Source organism: Sphaeramia orbicularis, chromosome 1 (genome assembly GCF_902148855.1).
Source record: "Sphaeramia orbicularis chromosome 1, fSphaOr1.1, whole genome shotgun sequence".
In the NCBI taxonomy this organism is placed as follows: Eukaryota; Metazoa; Chordata; class Actinopteri; order Kurtiformes; family Apogonidae; genus Sphaeramia; species Sphaeramia orbicularis.
Genome location: NC_043957.1, coordinates 26,274,529 through 26,291,445, shown reverse-complemented (window position 1 = coordinate 26,291,445; position 16,917 = coordinate 26,274,529). Strand labels below are relative to the sequence as shown.

Sequence of the window (16,917 nt, the reverse complement as noted above, 5' to 3'; positions counted from 1 at the left end):
GTATATGTACTGGGAAACTGATAGAGACCTGAGTGGGCCTTTTATCCATTTGACCATTTTCTTAACATCAATCATTAATTTAAACTCAGCTCAAACATTTAGGTAGTTTTATTGCACATGTACCTGATCTTTTACTTACATACTGAGCATGAGGACAGTAAAGTGACACAGTTTGAAAATACCACCACTGACAGACTCCCATGATGCATTACAGCACTTTGTGGCCACCATCTTCTTCCTCTTCAGTCTTCTAATAGATGTTTGCTTAAGCTTGACTTTGTGTAATATCAAAACAAAAACAGTACTTTCAAGTTTGATTTGTGTTTCTGTAGTAATAGAATTGCTCTTCACATCCTATTAATGAGAAAGTTCCTCTTCATGTAGGTAAAAGGCTGATCAGGTAACTCAGGAAGGAGGAGATGATGTTCTGCAATGGTGACCAGAAAAACACGCTGTTACACTATGCATTTGGAGAAAACATGTCATGGTTTTAATGACATAAATGTCTGAAAATAAAGTAACTATTAGTGACAATTTGTAATTTTTGCTTGTAAATAAATATTCTGATGGATACTGAATATATACAGAGTAGCATAAATTAAATAAGTGCTTTTAAGAGTACAGCATTATTTCAAATACAAAAATTCAGCCACAGTTGAACGTTGCAAAACGAGTATAAAAACAATTACTCCGTCCTCACTTGTGCTAGGATGATCAACCTCTGATGTCTGATCTCAGGTTCATACTTCAGAATTAATAATCTGGATCTGCTCAATAAAATGCAGAATTAAAAAAAAAAACTGGTAATTTGCAGAAAGGTAATCAATTCTTAGGAGCATTAGTCAATATGAATATCCTCACCCAATCAGTAACAAACAGAGGAAAATCAAGGTAGAAGTGATCCATCTTGACCTCTGCGTACCTGTGGAATGGGAACCAAACAAATCTGTAAATCCTGTTCGAATAATGAATTATCCTTTAGGTTGAAATACTGTCAAAGCACAGTGGAGTTAACCTACCTGCTTCCATAGCCAGATTTACGGTGGACTTCTCATAATCTTCTCTTGTAACCCAGTTACTGTCTGATGTGGTGTAATCAGCCTGTTCTGCTGGATTTTTACATGATACAAAAGGTATAAAATAGCTCAAGTTCAGGTATGGTCAGTGTATCTTTTGGTAATTGGATTTTCTTTTCAGAAACAAAATAAAAATTAGTGGTTAATTGATTTACATTTTAAAATAGAGGAATTAAAATTGAATTTAATTGTCAAAACAGATAGACCAAATTTAAAAAGCGGTTTGATTCTCGTTTTCTCTTTCTAATAACAAAAAAAGAAAGTTACTACCTGACAGAAATGGAAAAACAGACCAAAAACACCTGCTTTTTTTTTTGGTTGGTTGGTTTTTTTTTTTCATTTTCTGAGATCAGATGTTGTCATTTTCAAGGAAAGAGCGCTAAAGCCTTGATCACAAAGATTCTTACGAACAATAGGTTTGAACAAATTTTCCAGTTCGTACGAATCTTTGTGACCTTGTTGACCTTGTGTTGAAGTATCAACTCAAGCTTTTACCTCAAATAAAAATACTGTTTTCAAAACTACTCAAAATATAAAAGTAAATGTAAGGGGAAAAATGCCATTAGGACAAAAGCTCAGGTGGCACCACAGGGGAGGGGCCTACAGTACAGTACCCCACCTCCAAAAAACATTTTTCTACATGCCATAATGGCCATAATGTTATATTAAAATGTTAATGTTGAAATATTTGGGATGCACTAGTCTACCTGTTTCAGCTGCACATATGCCCATTGAAAATGAAGGCATTTTAGTCCAATGCAAATGTATTAAAGAACCATATATGAGCACTACTGAGCATTAACATATGTTTCATGGAGCTGAGGATATGAAGACTAGTTGAATATAAGTATTGTAGTGGTGCAAAAAGTCCGGTGCAATGGGTCGTGTACAAACCAATAGTGTGTTGGAATGGTATATGTTTATACTTCTCATCCAACCACAATCAAATTCACTCTTTGCGGATGGCGCGATTTATCTGGATAGTTTTTTTTTTTTTTTTTTTTTTTTTTTAATTTAAACGATGATAAGCCAGAATGAAAACAAGTCCAAATAAAATAGGAGTAACAAGGCTATTTTTAAAATGTAGGGAGTAGAAGTAAAAAGTCAGCTGAAAAATAATTACTCCAGTAAAGTATATATAACCAAAATTTATACTTAAGTAAGGTAACAAAGTATTTGTACTTTGTTACTTGACACCTCTGATTAAATGATGGGAAAAGTACAAATCTAGAGTGATATAGAAAACTGAGGATGTGACACATTACAGTCCTGTGCAAAAAATCTTAGGCCAGTATTACATTTGTTGGTTTAGTAAAGTTCTAATGACTACACACATGCATTTCTCAGTCTCTGTATTAAGTAAACATGCACCTGGTCCAACAGTCAGATGGAACGTGGAGGTCTGACGTCCTCTGCTGCTCTGGGCTTCACAGTAATAATTCCCACTGTGTTCAGATCTGACATCACTGATGGTGAAGTTCTGTCCTGATGCTGATGGTGAGTATTCATCCTCCTTGTACCAGGTGTATTTAGTAACAGGTGGGTTAGCGTCACTGCTGCAGCTCAGAGTCACTGAACTGCCCTCCATTATCTGAGCAGACGGACTCATGGACACAGAGGGAAGTCTGGGAGCATCTACAGAAAATGCATGTACAGAATAAACTGATTAGCCATCGTAGCAAAGGGTCTTGGAAATAATTCTATAAATCCACCCACAAACAGACAATATTTCCTCCTCTTACATTATTTGTTTTATCTATTTATTGTCTTTGATTATCTTGAAAAGTACTATGTAAGTACAATGCTTTATTATTGTAATGAAAGGATACATGACTCAAAGAGGCTGACAGTGCTCCACACTTGAACTTTTTGCCAGTTAACTTGGCTAACTTTGAAAACAAGTGATTCTTCTAATGTTATATCAGTTCCTGTTGTCCTGAATACATGTATTTGAAAATTACTGATGCCAAAAAAACTCATGTTCTTACACTTTCCTCCATGTTTACCCCCTTTAAACAGTAGTTTCACTCACATTCCACGTTAATGAAAACGTATCCAGATGTGGTCGCCCCCAGCCTGTTCTCAGCTCTACAGTAATACTCTGCAGACTCAGAGGACTGGATGGAGCTGAAGAAGAGCTCTGGTCCTTCGATGACAGGGTGAGGCTTTGAATTTCCTTTCCTGTACCAGGTATAATAAGCTACTGGGTTAGCATCACTGCTGCAGGTCAGAGTCACTGAACTGCCTTCGATGATTTCATGTGAGGGACTCACTGACACCAAAGGAACCTTTGGAGCATCTGGATTAGATGAGATGAATGTACATAAAGTTTAAGATGATAATGTTATTGTAAAACACATTATGTTTGTCTTTTTTATACATGCTTGATGTTATTAAAAAATCTGGGTTTTTTGTTTTGTTTTGTTTTTTGTATATATCCAAATTCTGTCCCAAATACGAGGGGGGGCTGAAAAGTTCATAGCCTGACTAAGAAGGAGTTCTTCCACAGCAATGAAACTTGGCATACATTAAATTCAACCTTTCATGATACGAACTGTATGGTTTCCTTCCAGATAAACCCACACTGGATAAATAATTTAGGACTTTGAAAAGTAGTACTGCAAACATGTCATGAAAATGCTTGCATTTCACCCCTCCCTCGTTCTCCCTACCCCTCTTGAATTCAGCTTCCCAGTTTTGCACAGCTGGTAAAGTTGGAGCATCATCCCCTATAGCAACCATGTCAGCATGAATGTCCTTGGGGGCTAACCCCTTTTTCTGCAGACATTTGATAAGACCACGGTGTCACGGATGGTTCACCAAATGTCTCTGGTACTACTTTTCAAAGTCCTAAATTATTTATCCAATGTGGGTTAATCTGGAAGGAAACCATGCAGTTAGTATCAGGAAAGGTTGAATTTAATGTATGCCAAGTTTCATTGCTGTGGAAGAACTCCTTCTTAGTCAGGCTATGAACTTTTCAGCCCCCCCTCATAGCTAGCTAGCTAGATAGATAGATAGATAGATAGATAGATAGATAGATAGATAGATAGATAGATAGATAGATAGATAGATAGATAGATAGATAGATAGATAGATAGATAGATAGATAGATAGATAGATAGATAGATAGATAGATAGACAGACAGACAGACAGACAGACAGACAGACAGACAGACAGACAGACTTTATGGATCCCAAACAGGAAAAATGTAGCAACGTGGTATATGAGTATCTTCTCAATGACGCAGATCTGTACATACACACTGAAGGAGAGTGGTAGTCCTCTTGACCTTTAAAAGCACAAGAGATGGTATCTCCAGAATAAAAGGTTCCAATTAAACATGAAGACTCTTCTAGAAGTTGTTCTCCATTTTTAAACCAGGTGTAAGAGTGAGGTGTGCAGCTGCTGAAACACCTGAGCTCTGCCTCTGTAACAGACGGGGTGACTGTCACCGTTGACACCACCAACACCTGAAGAGCTGACAAGACAAGAAAACACCGGGTTAGGAAATGTCATTTATTAGGATAAACCCAGTGAGATGTGTTTTTGAGGGTTCCCAACATACAACACACAAAAAAGCTATATAAATCTACATTAATAACAATAGAAAAGAAAAGTACAGCCACAATTCTGTGAAATTGGCCATAAATAAAAACATATCTCTATATACAATATGTGCAAGTTTAATAAATAAAAAAACTTATTTGAATATGATAAGATGGATCTAATATCAGCAGGTCAGTAATTCCAATCCACTGGAGTTTTAAACTTCAAAACTATAGTAGCCATAGTTTTCTTGATTTGAGGAACAGATAGATTGAGTGGTACCTCACTTTATAATGTGATGTAAAAGGTACAAGATATTATCGCAAAGCAGTGGTGGGACGTCAGGGCCCCCCAGGCCTTCCCTGCTGGTCTAAACACTATCAGAAACACTGACCTACATTTACAACCAAAATTCTAATATTTGTTCCATGAAACTGTACTAATTTATTTCCAATAGATTATTCTCTTCATTTCTTAGCATTTATCTTGGCTACGTTGCTTCCAGTACGTGAATGTGGATATAAGATATTTTGTCCAACTAGATTTCAGTCTCTATGTGTTGCCAGGGTTCATCTAGTCTGTCCTGGGCCTTCAGAATCAGTAGTGAAGGCTCTAACATCAAGGCTGTTCCTTTAACCAATCAGATTTCACTTTTACCTCACAGGTCCAGCTGGCTGGTCCCAAACGTCATCAGAATTTATCCTTCCTCTGATTGGATGGTAAGAGCAAAACTTATTACCACACCCCCCGAAGGAGAGGCAAGGGGTATTGTTTTTGGTTCGGTTTGTTTGTTTCTTTGATTGTTAACACTCTAGCAGCAAAACAATTGGTTGAATTCATACCAAATTGGGTTTAAATATTGTCAGTGACCCAAGAATAGATCTGATTACATTTTGGGAACAGTAGGTCGAAGTTAAAAAAAAATTTTATGAATTTTTAACCCCCCCCCCACACACACACACACCCATTTACTTTTAATGGGTGAAATTTCAAATGTCTGTGTCAGCAAAACTATTGATTGAATTCATGCTGTATTGCGTTTCTAGATTGCCAGTGACCCAGAATAGATGCCATTATATTTTGAGAAAAGTAGGTCAAAGTTTAAATTTTTTATGAATTTTAAAACATTTTTTCCCCATTTACTTATAATGGGTGAAATTTCAAATGTCTGTAGCAGCAAAACTATTGGTTGAATTAGATGCATCCTGAAAGATAACATCACAATAATCTTAAATGGGTAGGATAACTTAAGCTTCTCATGAACATTTTGTGAGTGATATAAAAGACTGATTCCCACGTTGACCTTATGTAAGACTTGATTAATATGTTTGTGAATGATAGCACAGGCCAGACAGATGCTATCAATGTAGATGTAAAAATCTGTTTGTGTACCTGTGACAGTCAGAGTCGTACCCGGTAAACTACTCCTCCATTCAAAGCTGTATGTTTTGAACTTGAAATGATACTGTGCTGAATCGCTCTCTCTCAGGTCAGTGATCCTCAGAGTGGACCGTCCTCGCTGTGTTTCAAAGATCTGAACACGTCCGGCGCACTGGGAGTCTTCACTGAGGTCCTCGGGCTGTGAGGCAGACCCCCACTGGTAACTGTGATCAAGACTGAACCACAAACTGGACTCAACATGATCCTCATAACTCCTGTATGTGCAAGACATGTCCACTGATGAGCCTCTGGGTGCACAGATGCTTCTGCTGGTGTAAGTCACTCTGTTACAGGTTTGATTCTGGACACCTGAAAGACATATTTTACATAATAGTATCTTTTGCTGCAGAAAACACTAGGTTGGTTGATGTTTCTGACAGTGCAAATACTTACATAATTTGGCAATAAAATAAATGAATGATAATTCTGCACGCATATTTTGCTTTTCTAGAACCTCTATGCATGAAAGTATCTACTACTTCAATATATTTTACTGAAGGCCACATGATCGTAGGTTGAAAAGTTCATAGGCTGACAATGAAGTATGAATGTCACATCAGCGAATCCAAATGTGTAATATCATTGAACTCGTAAGGTTGTACTTTGTGGCTCAAACTAAACTTTAACCCTTTCATGCATAGGTCACTACAGTGGACAGTTATTCTACAGCTGTTCTCTTGTATATTAATGGGTTTTGTTGTTTTAGTTCCATATCAGCCAACACAGTGGACGCTCATCCATCATCCCATAATACACTGGCATTCATACCATTACTGTAACTGTGCTGTTCTTGATAAACCTGATCTGCAGTGACATGTTTGAATGTAAATCAATTATTTGTTAAACAAAAAGGTTTTTTTTTTGCATATTATCTCCATGAAGTGAGTAATTACTTGCATTAGAATATGTTAAAATGTGAGAAGACATCAGATTAGTAACATTAAAAATGTTTTTATGTCATTGTTTTCATATCACTTTCTGATATTGGGTTTTAAACACATGTTTCTTTACTTCAAAAATTAAATGCATGGATATTTTTTTAACTCCATAGAAAAAATAACTTGATCACATTGTTTTTTTCATGGCTAAGGGGGAATAAAAACACTCAAAAAATAATTCTTGACTCAGGTTCTCACAATTCATGCATGAAAGGGTTAATCACTATAAAGTTAAGGGGACCTGGTTTCATCAGCTCCAGTTCTTAAGTCAGTGTCGCCGTGGTTACAATGCTTGACTTTCATCTTTTTCAAAAACATGAAAAAGGTTTGGTTGGAAAGAAATACATGATGTGATTATGATGCTTCAAGATAAAAGCTTCTATATGAAAGGGATTCATGTGCTACCACACTCTTAGAACAACGTGTGATCGTCATACGAGACCATATAGAAAACAGTGACATGCGGTGAGGTTCATGGGTCAGATCTACAAATAAATGAACCCAAAAAAGTATCTTATTCACCATATGATTGGCAATAGTTAACAGGTTATATTTCATATCTCATATCAGCATTCTGTACACATACTTGGTGCATATTTCATTTAAAGCTGTACCAACTGATCTGGCATGTCTCCCAACACTTAGTAAAAATTTGAACATGAACATCCCGCCTCCCTCCAAAGCCCCGCCCACTTCCCCCTGCCTCAGTTCTGACGCTCCCCTCCTCACCTAATGCAGTGGAAAGCAGAGGTGTCAAGGTCCGCTCTGGCGTGGCCGCAGACCCTTCCCTCAGCAATCCGACACAACATCATCCACCTGCGTCTCTTTTATCATTAAGAGACCCTGTATTTAAGGGTCTGGTCTGTGGATCACTGTCTTCACTACACCTTATCATCTACAATAAATTCTTCCACAGATTCAGCAAACTGTGAGCGTGCAGACTCCATGCACTGTCCATGGATATTTGAGGTTTCATAGTCCATACATTTATCATCCTACTTCATCCTACATTGTGTGACACTAAGTACATGTATGCAGAGTCCCCTCGGCCGTAAAAATTGAGCAAGTACACTCGACTCCTGGACTTTATCTCCATCCTTCATTCACCGGATTCTGACTGTTGCAATGGGGTTTTACCGTTTGTTCCCCTTGGTTGTTGTTTCTGTTAATAAATCCGTTTTTTACCCTTCAACACTGTGCGTTTGAGTTCTATCCATTCACATCCCTTGACAGGAGGAGCAGTGCAAGTGAAACGTCAGATTCAGAGGCACTGATATCGGATGCGGGATGGTGGTAACGGATGATAGACAGGAGGCTCAGCCAGGCTCAGCCAGTTATTTTATTCGGACCAAATAAAATGATTGGTCAGACTTTTATCAGAAATATATGACAATTAAACATTTTAGAGTTTCAAAACCTGGTGGATTTCTTTTACATTTTAGTTTGACACATACTTATTAGGAGCATTTTAAGACTACAAAAGAAAAGTGTTAAAATACCACATCATACAGTATCGCTCTATGGTTTAAATTTAATCTTCAAATAAATTATGTTGGATATGTAATCTTCCATGAGGCAGGAGCACTGGCTGCCACGCCCACTGCCTTTTTTTATGCAGTTTTATGATTAATCTGCTAGACTGAACACGTCACACACATGTATTTTATACTTTATCCAGATTATGGAAAGTCAGGGCATACAAATCAAAGTGTCTGAAGCTATTTTATTGGTGAAAAGCAGAGAGACAGTAACACACTGTAATTGCGTGGGATGAATCACAGTTTGTGAAGGATTATGCGTATCTCTCCCCTGTATTTGAACTGTAAAATAATCCAAATTATTGGAATCACATGGAAAAAAAAACTTTATACTACAGATCAGCAGACAAATATCAACACTGATTTTATTTTATCATTATATGTTTTTTTTTCCTTTTAATGATGACAGGTGAGCCTCTGCCTCCCCTGACCGCACGTCACTGATTGATAAAAATAACGCAAAAAATGGTCTAAAACCACAAGAGCATCATAATCATTCTATGGACTTTTCAGCCATTATGGTCACTTTTACTTGTGTACAGCAGTTAAAATAATTTTGGAATAAACTCACACACTGGAGGAGAAGGGAAATCCTTGTATCCTTTAGCAGCACAGGAATAACTGTCTGCCGGACTGAAGTAGTCTGAATAAAAGGAAAATGTTCTGTCTTGAATTTCCTGTCCATTCTTGTACCAGATGTAGGAGAGACGATCAGGCAGATGACAACTGCTATGACAAAACAGTTCTGCCCAAGGGACAAATGATCTTCTGACCTGAATTTGAAGATCTGGATCTGTGAAGAAAAAGGTTGATAATAATAATAATAATAATAATAATAATAATAATAATAATAATAATATTAACTTTATTTATATAGCACCTTTAAAAACTGAGTTTACAAAGTGCTTTGTCAGACAAAGCAAAAGTGCACAACAGCAGAATAAAAACATAACAACATAACACAATAAAAGAGGTAAGTACAGCAAACACGAAATCAGAAATAATATAACATGATTTTGTCAGATCAATGCAAAATGAAGGAATGGAATAAAACAACACGCATGTTTTTATTCTGTATATAATGTATATTTACACTTTTCTTTTACGCACCACAAAAGAGTTGTCTCTTTTAATTTCATTGTACATATGTGTAATAGCAATAAAGGCATTCTATTCTATTCTATTCTATTCTATTCTATTCTATTCTATTCTATTCTATTCTATTCTATTCTATCATCATGTACATCAATATAAATGAATAATCAAAACAGGGTAAAATTAAATATTCAGCATTAAAAACATTAAAAAGAGACATCACATAAAGGCACGTCTATAAAAATGTGTTTTAAGAAGTGATTTAAAAGATGACACTGATTCCACAAGCCTTATCTCCTCGGACAGGCTGTTCCAAAGTCGAGGGCCCCGATGGAGAAGGCGTGGTCACCTTTTGATTTAAACCTCGACCTTGGAACAGCCAGGAGCCCTCCACCCGAGGATCTAAGGCTCCTAATTGACTAGCATGTCCGTTACATAGCTAGGGGCCAGGCCCATTCAGGCTTTAAAAGTGATCAATAAGAAATGTCTTTTTTGTTTTCCAGATGCATTTGTAAGCATTTGTGATGGAAATGTTACCTGTGACAGACAAAGTGACTGCGGTTGATTCTCTTTGTCTGTTTCTGAACTTGAGCTTGTACTTAGCTGAGTCACTGTGTCTCAGGTCTGTGAGTCTCACAGTGCAACTCTTCTTATCACAGTAATACTTTACACGACCTGAGTACTCCGACTCTGTTCTCAGATCCTCAGGTTCTTCATTCTGTATTTCTCTGAACCAAAATATATCATTAACTGTGACTGGGCTTTTTTTCCTTTTGCGTGGCTGTTTAAAGACACAGCGTATGTCCACCGTTGATCCTTTCACAGCACAGATCTGAGCAGAAATGCAATTCAGCACCGTGTCATTCCTGGTTTCCACCACTGTAACAAAGCATTAGAAGCATGTTAGAAACTAGTACACTTCAGCATAACTGTATACAGAGGAAGTGAACAAAAACATGATAAACACAAAACCTGTAGTAATGAGACAAGGATGTCATTAGGTCAGGGCTGTCAAACTCATTTTCTTTCAGGTCCCACATTCAGCATAATTTGATCTGAAGTGGGCCAGACCAGTAATATAATAACATAATTACCTATAGGCAAGGCAAGGCCGGTTTATTTCTATGGCACATGTCATGTACAAGACAATTCCAAGTGCTTTACATGAAACATTAAGAGCATTACAGCAGGGAAGCAATAAAAAGTACAGGCATAAGAAAAACAAACTAACAAACAAACAGATAAATAGATAAGACAGTTAAAGAGATAAAACAGATAAAACTTTAAGCTTAAAAGAAACAGTGCAGATCTGAACTGATGAATAAAAACTCTATTCGAATGCAGCTGAGAACAGGTAGGTCTTTAACCTGGATGTAAATAAACTGAGTGTTTCATCTGATCTGAAGCTTTCTGGAAGTTTGTTCCAGACATGTGGAGAGAAAAAAAGAAATTTTTTAAAATTCATTAAAAATGTGAACTTTGACCTACTTTTCCCCAAATGTGATAACATCTATTCTGGGTCTCAGGCAATCTATAAACCCAATTTGGTATGAATTTAAGCAATAGTTTTGCTGCTACAAACATGAATTTTCACCTGTTATAAGTAAATGGAGGAAAAAAATATTTTAAAAATTCCTAAAAAAATGTAAACTTTGACCCACTTTTCCCAAAATGTAATGGCATCTATTCTGGGTCACTGGCAATCTTCAAACCAGATTTGGTATTAATTCACCCAATAGATTTGCTGCTACAGACATTTGAAATTTTGCCCATTACAAGTAAATGGGGGAAAAAAAAGATTTTAAAAATTCATAAAAATGTTTTACTTATACCTACTTTTCCCAAAATGTAATGACAACTATTCTGGGTCACTGGAAAACTATAAACCAAATTTGATATGAATTCAACATATAGTTTTGCTGCTAGAGTGTTAACCATCAAACAATAAAACAAACCAAAAAAAACACCCCTCGCCACCTGTCTGGGCGGGGGGCGGTCTAATAATAATTATGTTAACTGCCTTAAAATGCAAATACCTGACACAAAGAGGAGGATGAGCACTCCATTTGTTGCTGCTCTTAGATCCATAGCTGCTCTCTGTTTAAACACAGCAGCAGGTAAATCAAGTGTGTGGCAAATGATAAGCATCACTTGTTTTACCTCAAATATGAAAGGATGTGGTCTTGTTGCGATGGTTGTAGTTGGCAGTTTTCCAAAACAATGTTCAGACTGAAAATCTGCACTCATGTCATCAGCTTTTCTTTACTGAAAAACAAAACCTAAGATCTGCCACTGCCTGTGCCATTGATATCATAGGAGAAACCATGAAAATCTGTAAAGGAGAAAACTCCTGTTTCGATTACTCAGCAGTCACAAACAGACAAGTAAAGATTATTATTTTTATTAGGTATTATTTACCTGGTGAAGATGTAGAAAAATAGGACCAATGGCCCTGTATCTCACTGGCATGTTCTATCAAGAATCAACACCAAGTTGAATTTGTGTCAGGTTGTCACGTTCTGCCACTACACTGGAGTCCTGTGGTCTGGATGCAGGAGATCAATCTCCCATTAGAAGTGGGTGGTACTTCCACTGGAGGAGAACTGAACTAATTAAATGAACGTCCATATATGACTTCCTATCAGTGACCAATAGTAACTATATCCTCCTGAGACCCAGTAAGTAAAGTTTTGGGTTTTGGAAACTGTATGAAGCAACAGATACATTTCAGATAATTTTTTCAAACTTTTATTTAATGAAATGTCAGTTGTTGTTTTTTTTTGTTTGTTTTTTTTTTTTAAATAAAGCTGTGAAACTCATGTGCACTACAGATGACAAAAAAGCATTAGTGGGTCTTATGAGGATATTGATATTTCTAACCATTTCCATGTTAAAAGCCATCAAAATATGGACCATTATAAGTAAAGGCACATTTTTAATATCTGAAAAATTCGTCAAAAATTGGAAAATCTAAATTTCTCAAAACTGTGACCAAACTTTGTAGACAGTCCTAAGGAAGCTACACATAAAATTTAAAATGAATCCAACCAGAAGCTTCATTTGAAGAAATTGTTAACGAAGACAAAGACAGCACCTTCACAATAGTTCATGGCTGGTGTGCAAAAAAAAAGGACTCTTTCAAGTGTGGATTTCATTTATTTATTCTTTGTGCAAATATTTTAACATTTAAATGTTCATTCATTTTAATGTATATAAAACGTACTCTTCAGGCTATTTAGCATCTGGTTTCAGGGAACATTTCGTCACAGTGACAGGGACCTTTCCATGACAGACATCGATCTCCATGATGTCGTCAGCGTCTCCTGTGATTTCAGTTTGGTTATGGTAAGGCGTATTAACACCACTTCCTGAGGTTCAGTTGTAGACACTGATGGTTGGACCAGGCACAAGTTCTGACTTTTACTCTCAGACACAGACTCCACTCCCTTTCACATTCTTGGATTTCCTTCTCCTCACAGTCCATTATCCTATGTCCATCACTTTTCCTCTGCGTAACGCATCTTGTAACATGTCCCATTCTTCATCTGTCATTGTTTCTTGTCCCGACCTTGCTGGTCTGGTATGTGTTTGAAGCGACACTTGTCACCATAGAAACAGCCTGTAGTCCGCCAATAAACGCACTCATCTCCATTGACAGGCAGCCTGCGTCTTGTCCTGTAGGAACACAGGAAGTGGTGCCATTTCATTCACACAATAACACATTTTCATGAACACAACATCTACGTGAAGACAAATAATGGGGGAAATTTAACCCTTATGCCCTTCTCAAATGTATTACCCTCTGGTTGCCTTTTGCAATAAACTCATCATATTTCAATATTTTTACCTCCGCCAAGGAGGTTATGTGTTCATCAGGGTTTGTCTGTTTGTTGGTTTGTCTGTTAGCAAGTTAACTCAAAAAGTTATGGACAGATATGGATGAAATTTTCAGGAAATGTTGATACTGACACAAGGAACAAATGATTAAATTACTAGTCCTGGTAGTACTAGTAGTGGTAGTACTAGTCTTAGTACTAGAAGTGGTGGTGCTACTCCTGGTAGTACTAGTAGTGGTAGTACTAGTCTTAGTATTGTAGTGATAGTACTAGTCCTGGTAGTACTAGTAGTGGTGGTACTAGTCTTAGTACTAGTAGTGGTAGTGCTAGTCCTGTTAGTACTAGTAGTGCTAGTACTGTACTAGTGGTGGGAGTACTAGTCCTGGTAGTACTAGTAGTGGTAGTACTAGTCCTGTTAGTACTAGTAGTGCTAGTACTGCACTAGTGGTGGGAGTACTAGTCTAGGTAGTACTAGTAGTGGCAGTGCTAGTACTTGTCTTAATACTAGTAATGGTAGTACTAGTCCTGGTAGTATTAGTAGTGGTAGTACTAGTCCTGGTAGAACTAGTAGTAGTAGTATTAGTCCTGGTAGTATTAGTAGTGGTAGTACTAGTCCTGGTAGTATTAGTAGGGGTAGTACTAGTCCTGGTAGTATTAGTAGCGGTAGTACTAGTCCTGGTAGTGTTAGCAGTGGTAGTACTTGTCTTAGTACTAGTAGTGGTAGTACTAGTCTTGGTAGTACTAGTAGTGGTAGTACTAGTCCTGGTAGTGCTAGCAGTGGTAGTACTTGTCTTAGTACTAGTCCTGGTAGTACTGGTCCTGGTAGTATTAGTAGTGGTAGTACTAGTCCTGGTAGTACTAGTAGTGGTAGTACTAGTAGTGGTAGTACTAGTCCTGGTAGTACTTTACCCTGTGATGGCTGAGCTCTGCTGTGTCCCTGAGGCACCAGTGCTGAGTCCACTGCTGGTTCTGTGAAGGGAGGGCATGGTCCGCTGGATCCACCGGTCCGGGTACCTCATCACCAGCTTGCTGCTGCCCAGCTCCACCCCCTGAACCAGACACAGCTCACAGTTCCAGAACACAGTGACAGTGAACACACCTCCCTTTGCCCATCACCCACCTGAAGCTTCTCCAGAGCGTTGGCGGCCATGTTCGCATTCTGGAAGTTGACAAAGGCACAGAAACGTTCGTGAAGAACTCTGATGCTCTCTATGTCACCGAACCTGTAACCATGTAAACACAGGGCTTCAAACATCTTCCAGGATACATGAACTAGAGGAGTACAGTAATCCCTCCCACCATCAATGATTCTGATATCACTACTAGTCCTTTCACTACTACTATTCAAGTACTATCTAAACTACTACAATGTCTGCTGAAAAGACGCCAACTAATATATCTTAATACTGGCATTCTGCAAATATAGCTTAAATTTCATAGCATTCCTACTGAATCTAATATTATTTTTTATAGTACCAGTTGTGTTTACTCACGTGGAGCTTCGTTGAGATGATTAAAAAGACAGCTAACCATTCTAATTAATTGTCTAAATGTGCATTATAGAGTATTATTAAGTGTCAGTACTTCAGAATAGCAGTTCATCCAGTAACGTGATAAGTGAATGGATTGATTCTGTATTTTTAAATTCTTCATTACAAAACTGTGTAAATCATGAGTGTATGAGTGTAAATCATAACCTAACCCAGTGTTTTTCGTTTTGAATGTCTGGAGTCACCAGAAATTTGTGACGTTAAAATGGGGTCATGTGTCAAAAGAGGTTGGGAACCACTGACCTAACCTCTAAACATCTCTTGAATAGATGAATAGATTGTCCTTTCACTCATAAACACTTAGAAGTTTTTTACATTTTGAAGAGATCCCACAGATGCTTCTCCGTAACTTCTAAAGTAATGTTGCCAACCCACAGAGATCGACAGTTCCTGGAAGACAAAGCAGGACGAGGACGATACAGAACAACAACAGGAAGAAAAAGAGATTAGCAGAAACAAAACTCACAGGATAAAAAGTGATAATGAATGATGACAGTGTCTATTCATCTGACAATGTAACAAAGCTTACGTTTCAACCTGCACACATTTAAGAATTACATATATTATTAATGAACCATGTAAGGAAAATACAGGGCACACATATCACTGCAAAACTTAAAAAAAACAAAAAAAGACACCTGAGTGGTAGTTATTAGTTTGGTTTATAACATACCCACTATGGTCATCCTGAGCTGAATGTTTCATCGCTAAAAGTTGGAGGAGACAGAAGTAAACACCATATTATCATAATGATATCAGAACAACGAAGAGATGAGATGTCCTTGAAATATTTTTCTCAGACATTGAATTTAATGGAATATCACATTCAGTTAAGCTGTAAATATTTGATCCTGCCATAAAACTGCCCATCGTTTAGTTACACATGGAGTATCCACTCAGTCACATTGAGGTAGAAGTTTCCTTTACAGTATAGCTAAAAAAAAACAGCATTATACAGGGTGTCCCATAAGTCTCCATACATAGGAAAAATAAACATTTCTTGACATAAACCATTTTTATTTATATAATATGCTCTATATGACTGCCATTTTGTCGGGAACACATTTCAAAGCGTGTCCTCCACTGCTGAAGAACTATAAAGAAGAAATATAAAGAAATACATGTTAGAACCATATGTATTATGTCTCCTATGTATGGAGACTTATGGGACACCCTGTAGTATACCATAACTGTAATATGACCTCCTAAGCTATATGAGCTGTTTAAAGCAGGGGTCTCAAACATGTGGCCTGGGGGCCAAATGTGGCCCGCCAAAGGTTCCAATCCAGCCCATGCGATGAATTAGCAAAGTGCAAATATTCCACAGTCAAGGCTGTTGAATTTATGTTAGTTCAGGTTCCACATACAGACCAATATGATCTAAAGTAAAATAATAGCATAATAACCTACAGAATATAATGACTCCACATTTTCTTCTCGGTTTGTTGTGGAAAAAAATAATCTTACTAATCCTACTAATCTAACTTCAAATTTTTGTCTTTGTTTTAGTGCAAAAAATACCACTAAATTACGAAAATATTTACATTTACTACCTATCCTGTAACAATAAAACATAAATAACCTGAACAAATATGAACAACCTGAAATGTCTAAAGAAAATTACGCACAATTTTAACAATTTTCTGCCTGTTACTAAAGGTTTAGTGTCTTTGTAGATCCAATCCATAATGCACATGTAAAAATGATAAGTTGAGGCATAATATTGTTAAAATTGCACTTATTTTTGTTCAGAAATTTTTGTTTTTTCAGGTTATTCACATCTTTTTTGTTTGGATGATAGTATTTTCATAATTTAATGGGGGGGTTTTTTTTGCACAAAAATTTTTTAAATGTTTTACTGGTACGGCCCACTTGAGATCAAATCGGGTTGAAT

General features: G+C 37.1%; 2 protein-coding genes across 3 annotated transcripts in view; both read right to left on the bottom strand.

Moving 5' to 3' along the window:
* Nucleotides 1-84: 84 nt before the first annotated feature.
* Nucleotides 85-11,788, bottom strand: LOC115418650 (sialoadhesin-like). 2 transcript variants are annotated; one of them, XM_030133188.1, is made up of 11 exons: nucleotides 11,674-11,788; nucleotides 10,175-10,516; nucleotides 9,114-9,335; nucleotides 6,019-6,375; nucleotides 4,340-4,558; nucleotides 3,109-3,375; nucleotides 2,448-2,711; nucleotides 1,020-1,109; nucleotides 862-922; nucleotides 701-767; nucleotides 85-427 (listed from the first exon to the last, which is right to left on the bottom strand). In XM_030133188.1, the coding sequence occupies exons 1-11, from the start codon at nucleotides 11,783-11,785 to the stop codon at nucleotides 377-379; spliced, it is 2,052 nt and encodes a 683-aa protein (XP_029989048.1). In that variant the 5' UTR covers nucleotides 11,786-11,788; the 3' UTR covers nucleotides 85-376. The 2 variants fall into 2 exon arrangements, with proteins under 2 accessions (XP_029989048.1, XP_029989057.1); XM_030133197.1 differs by having other exon boundaries at nucleotides 4,370-4,558.
* Nucleotides 11,789-12,787: 999 nt separating this feature from the next.
* The window catches only part of LOC115418821 (uncharacterized), a 32,202-nt gene continuing 28,072 nt past the window's right edge, over nucleotides 12,788-16,917 (bottom strand). The window contains exons 12-16 of the mRNA XM_030133314.1: nucleotides 15,697-15,730; nucleotides 15,339-15,413; nucleotides 14,594-14,696; nucleotides 14,383-14,522; nucleotides 12,788-13,312 (exon numbers count right to left, since the gene is read on the bottom strand). Of these exons, the coding sequence (XP_029989174.1) occupies nucleotides 13,186-13,312; nucleotides 14,383-14,522; nucleotides 14,594-14,696; nucleotides 15,339-15,413; nucleotides 15,697-15,730 (479 nt within the window). The 3' untranslated portion in view covers nucleotides 12,788-13,185. The remainder of the gene's footprint in view (nucleotides 13,313-14,382; nucleotides 14,523-14,593; nucleotides 14,697-15,338; nucleotides 15,414-15,696; nucleotides 15,731-16,917) is intronic.

What these genes read in the sequence shown, in the direction of transcription:
- LOC115418650 (XM_030133188.1), bottom strand. Translation starts at nt 11,785, where the DNA reads ATGCTTATCATTTGCCACACACTTGATTTACCTGCTGCTGTGTTTAAA. An exon ending in CCATCTGACTGTTGGACCAG is followed by an intron (nt 1,110 to 2,447) that starts GTGCATGTTTAC and finishes GTAAAAATCCAG; the next exon opens with CAGAACAGGCTGATTACACC. An exon ending in AAATCTGGCTATGGAAGCAG is followed by an intron (nt 923 to 1,019) that starts GTAGGTTAACTC and finishes CCCATTCCACAG; the next exon opens with GTACGCAGAGGTCAAGATGG.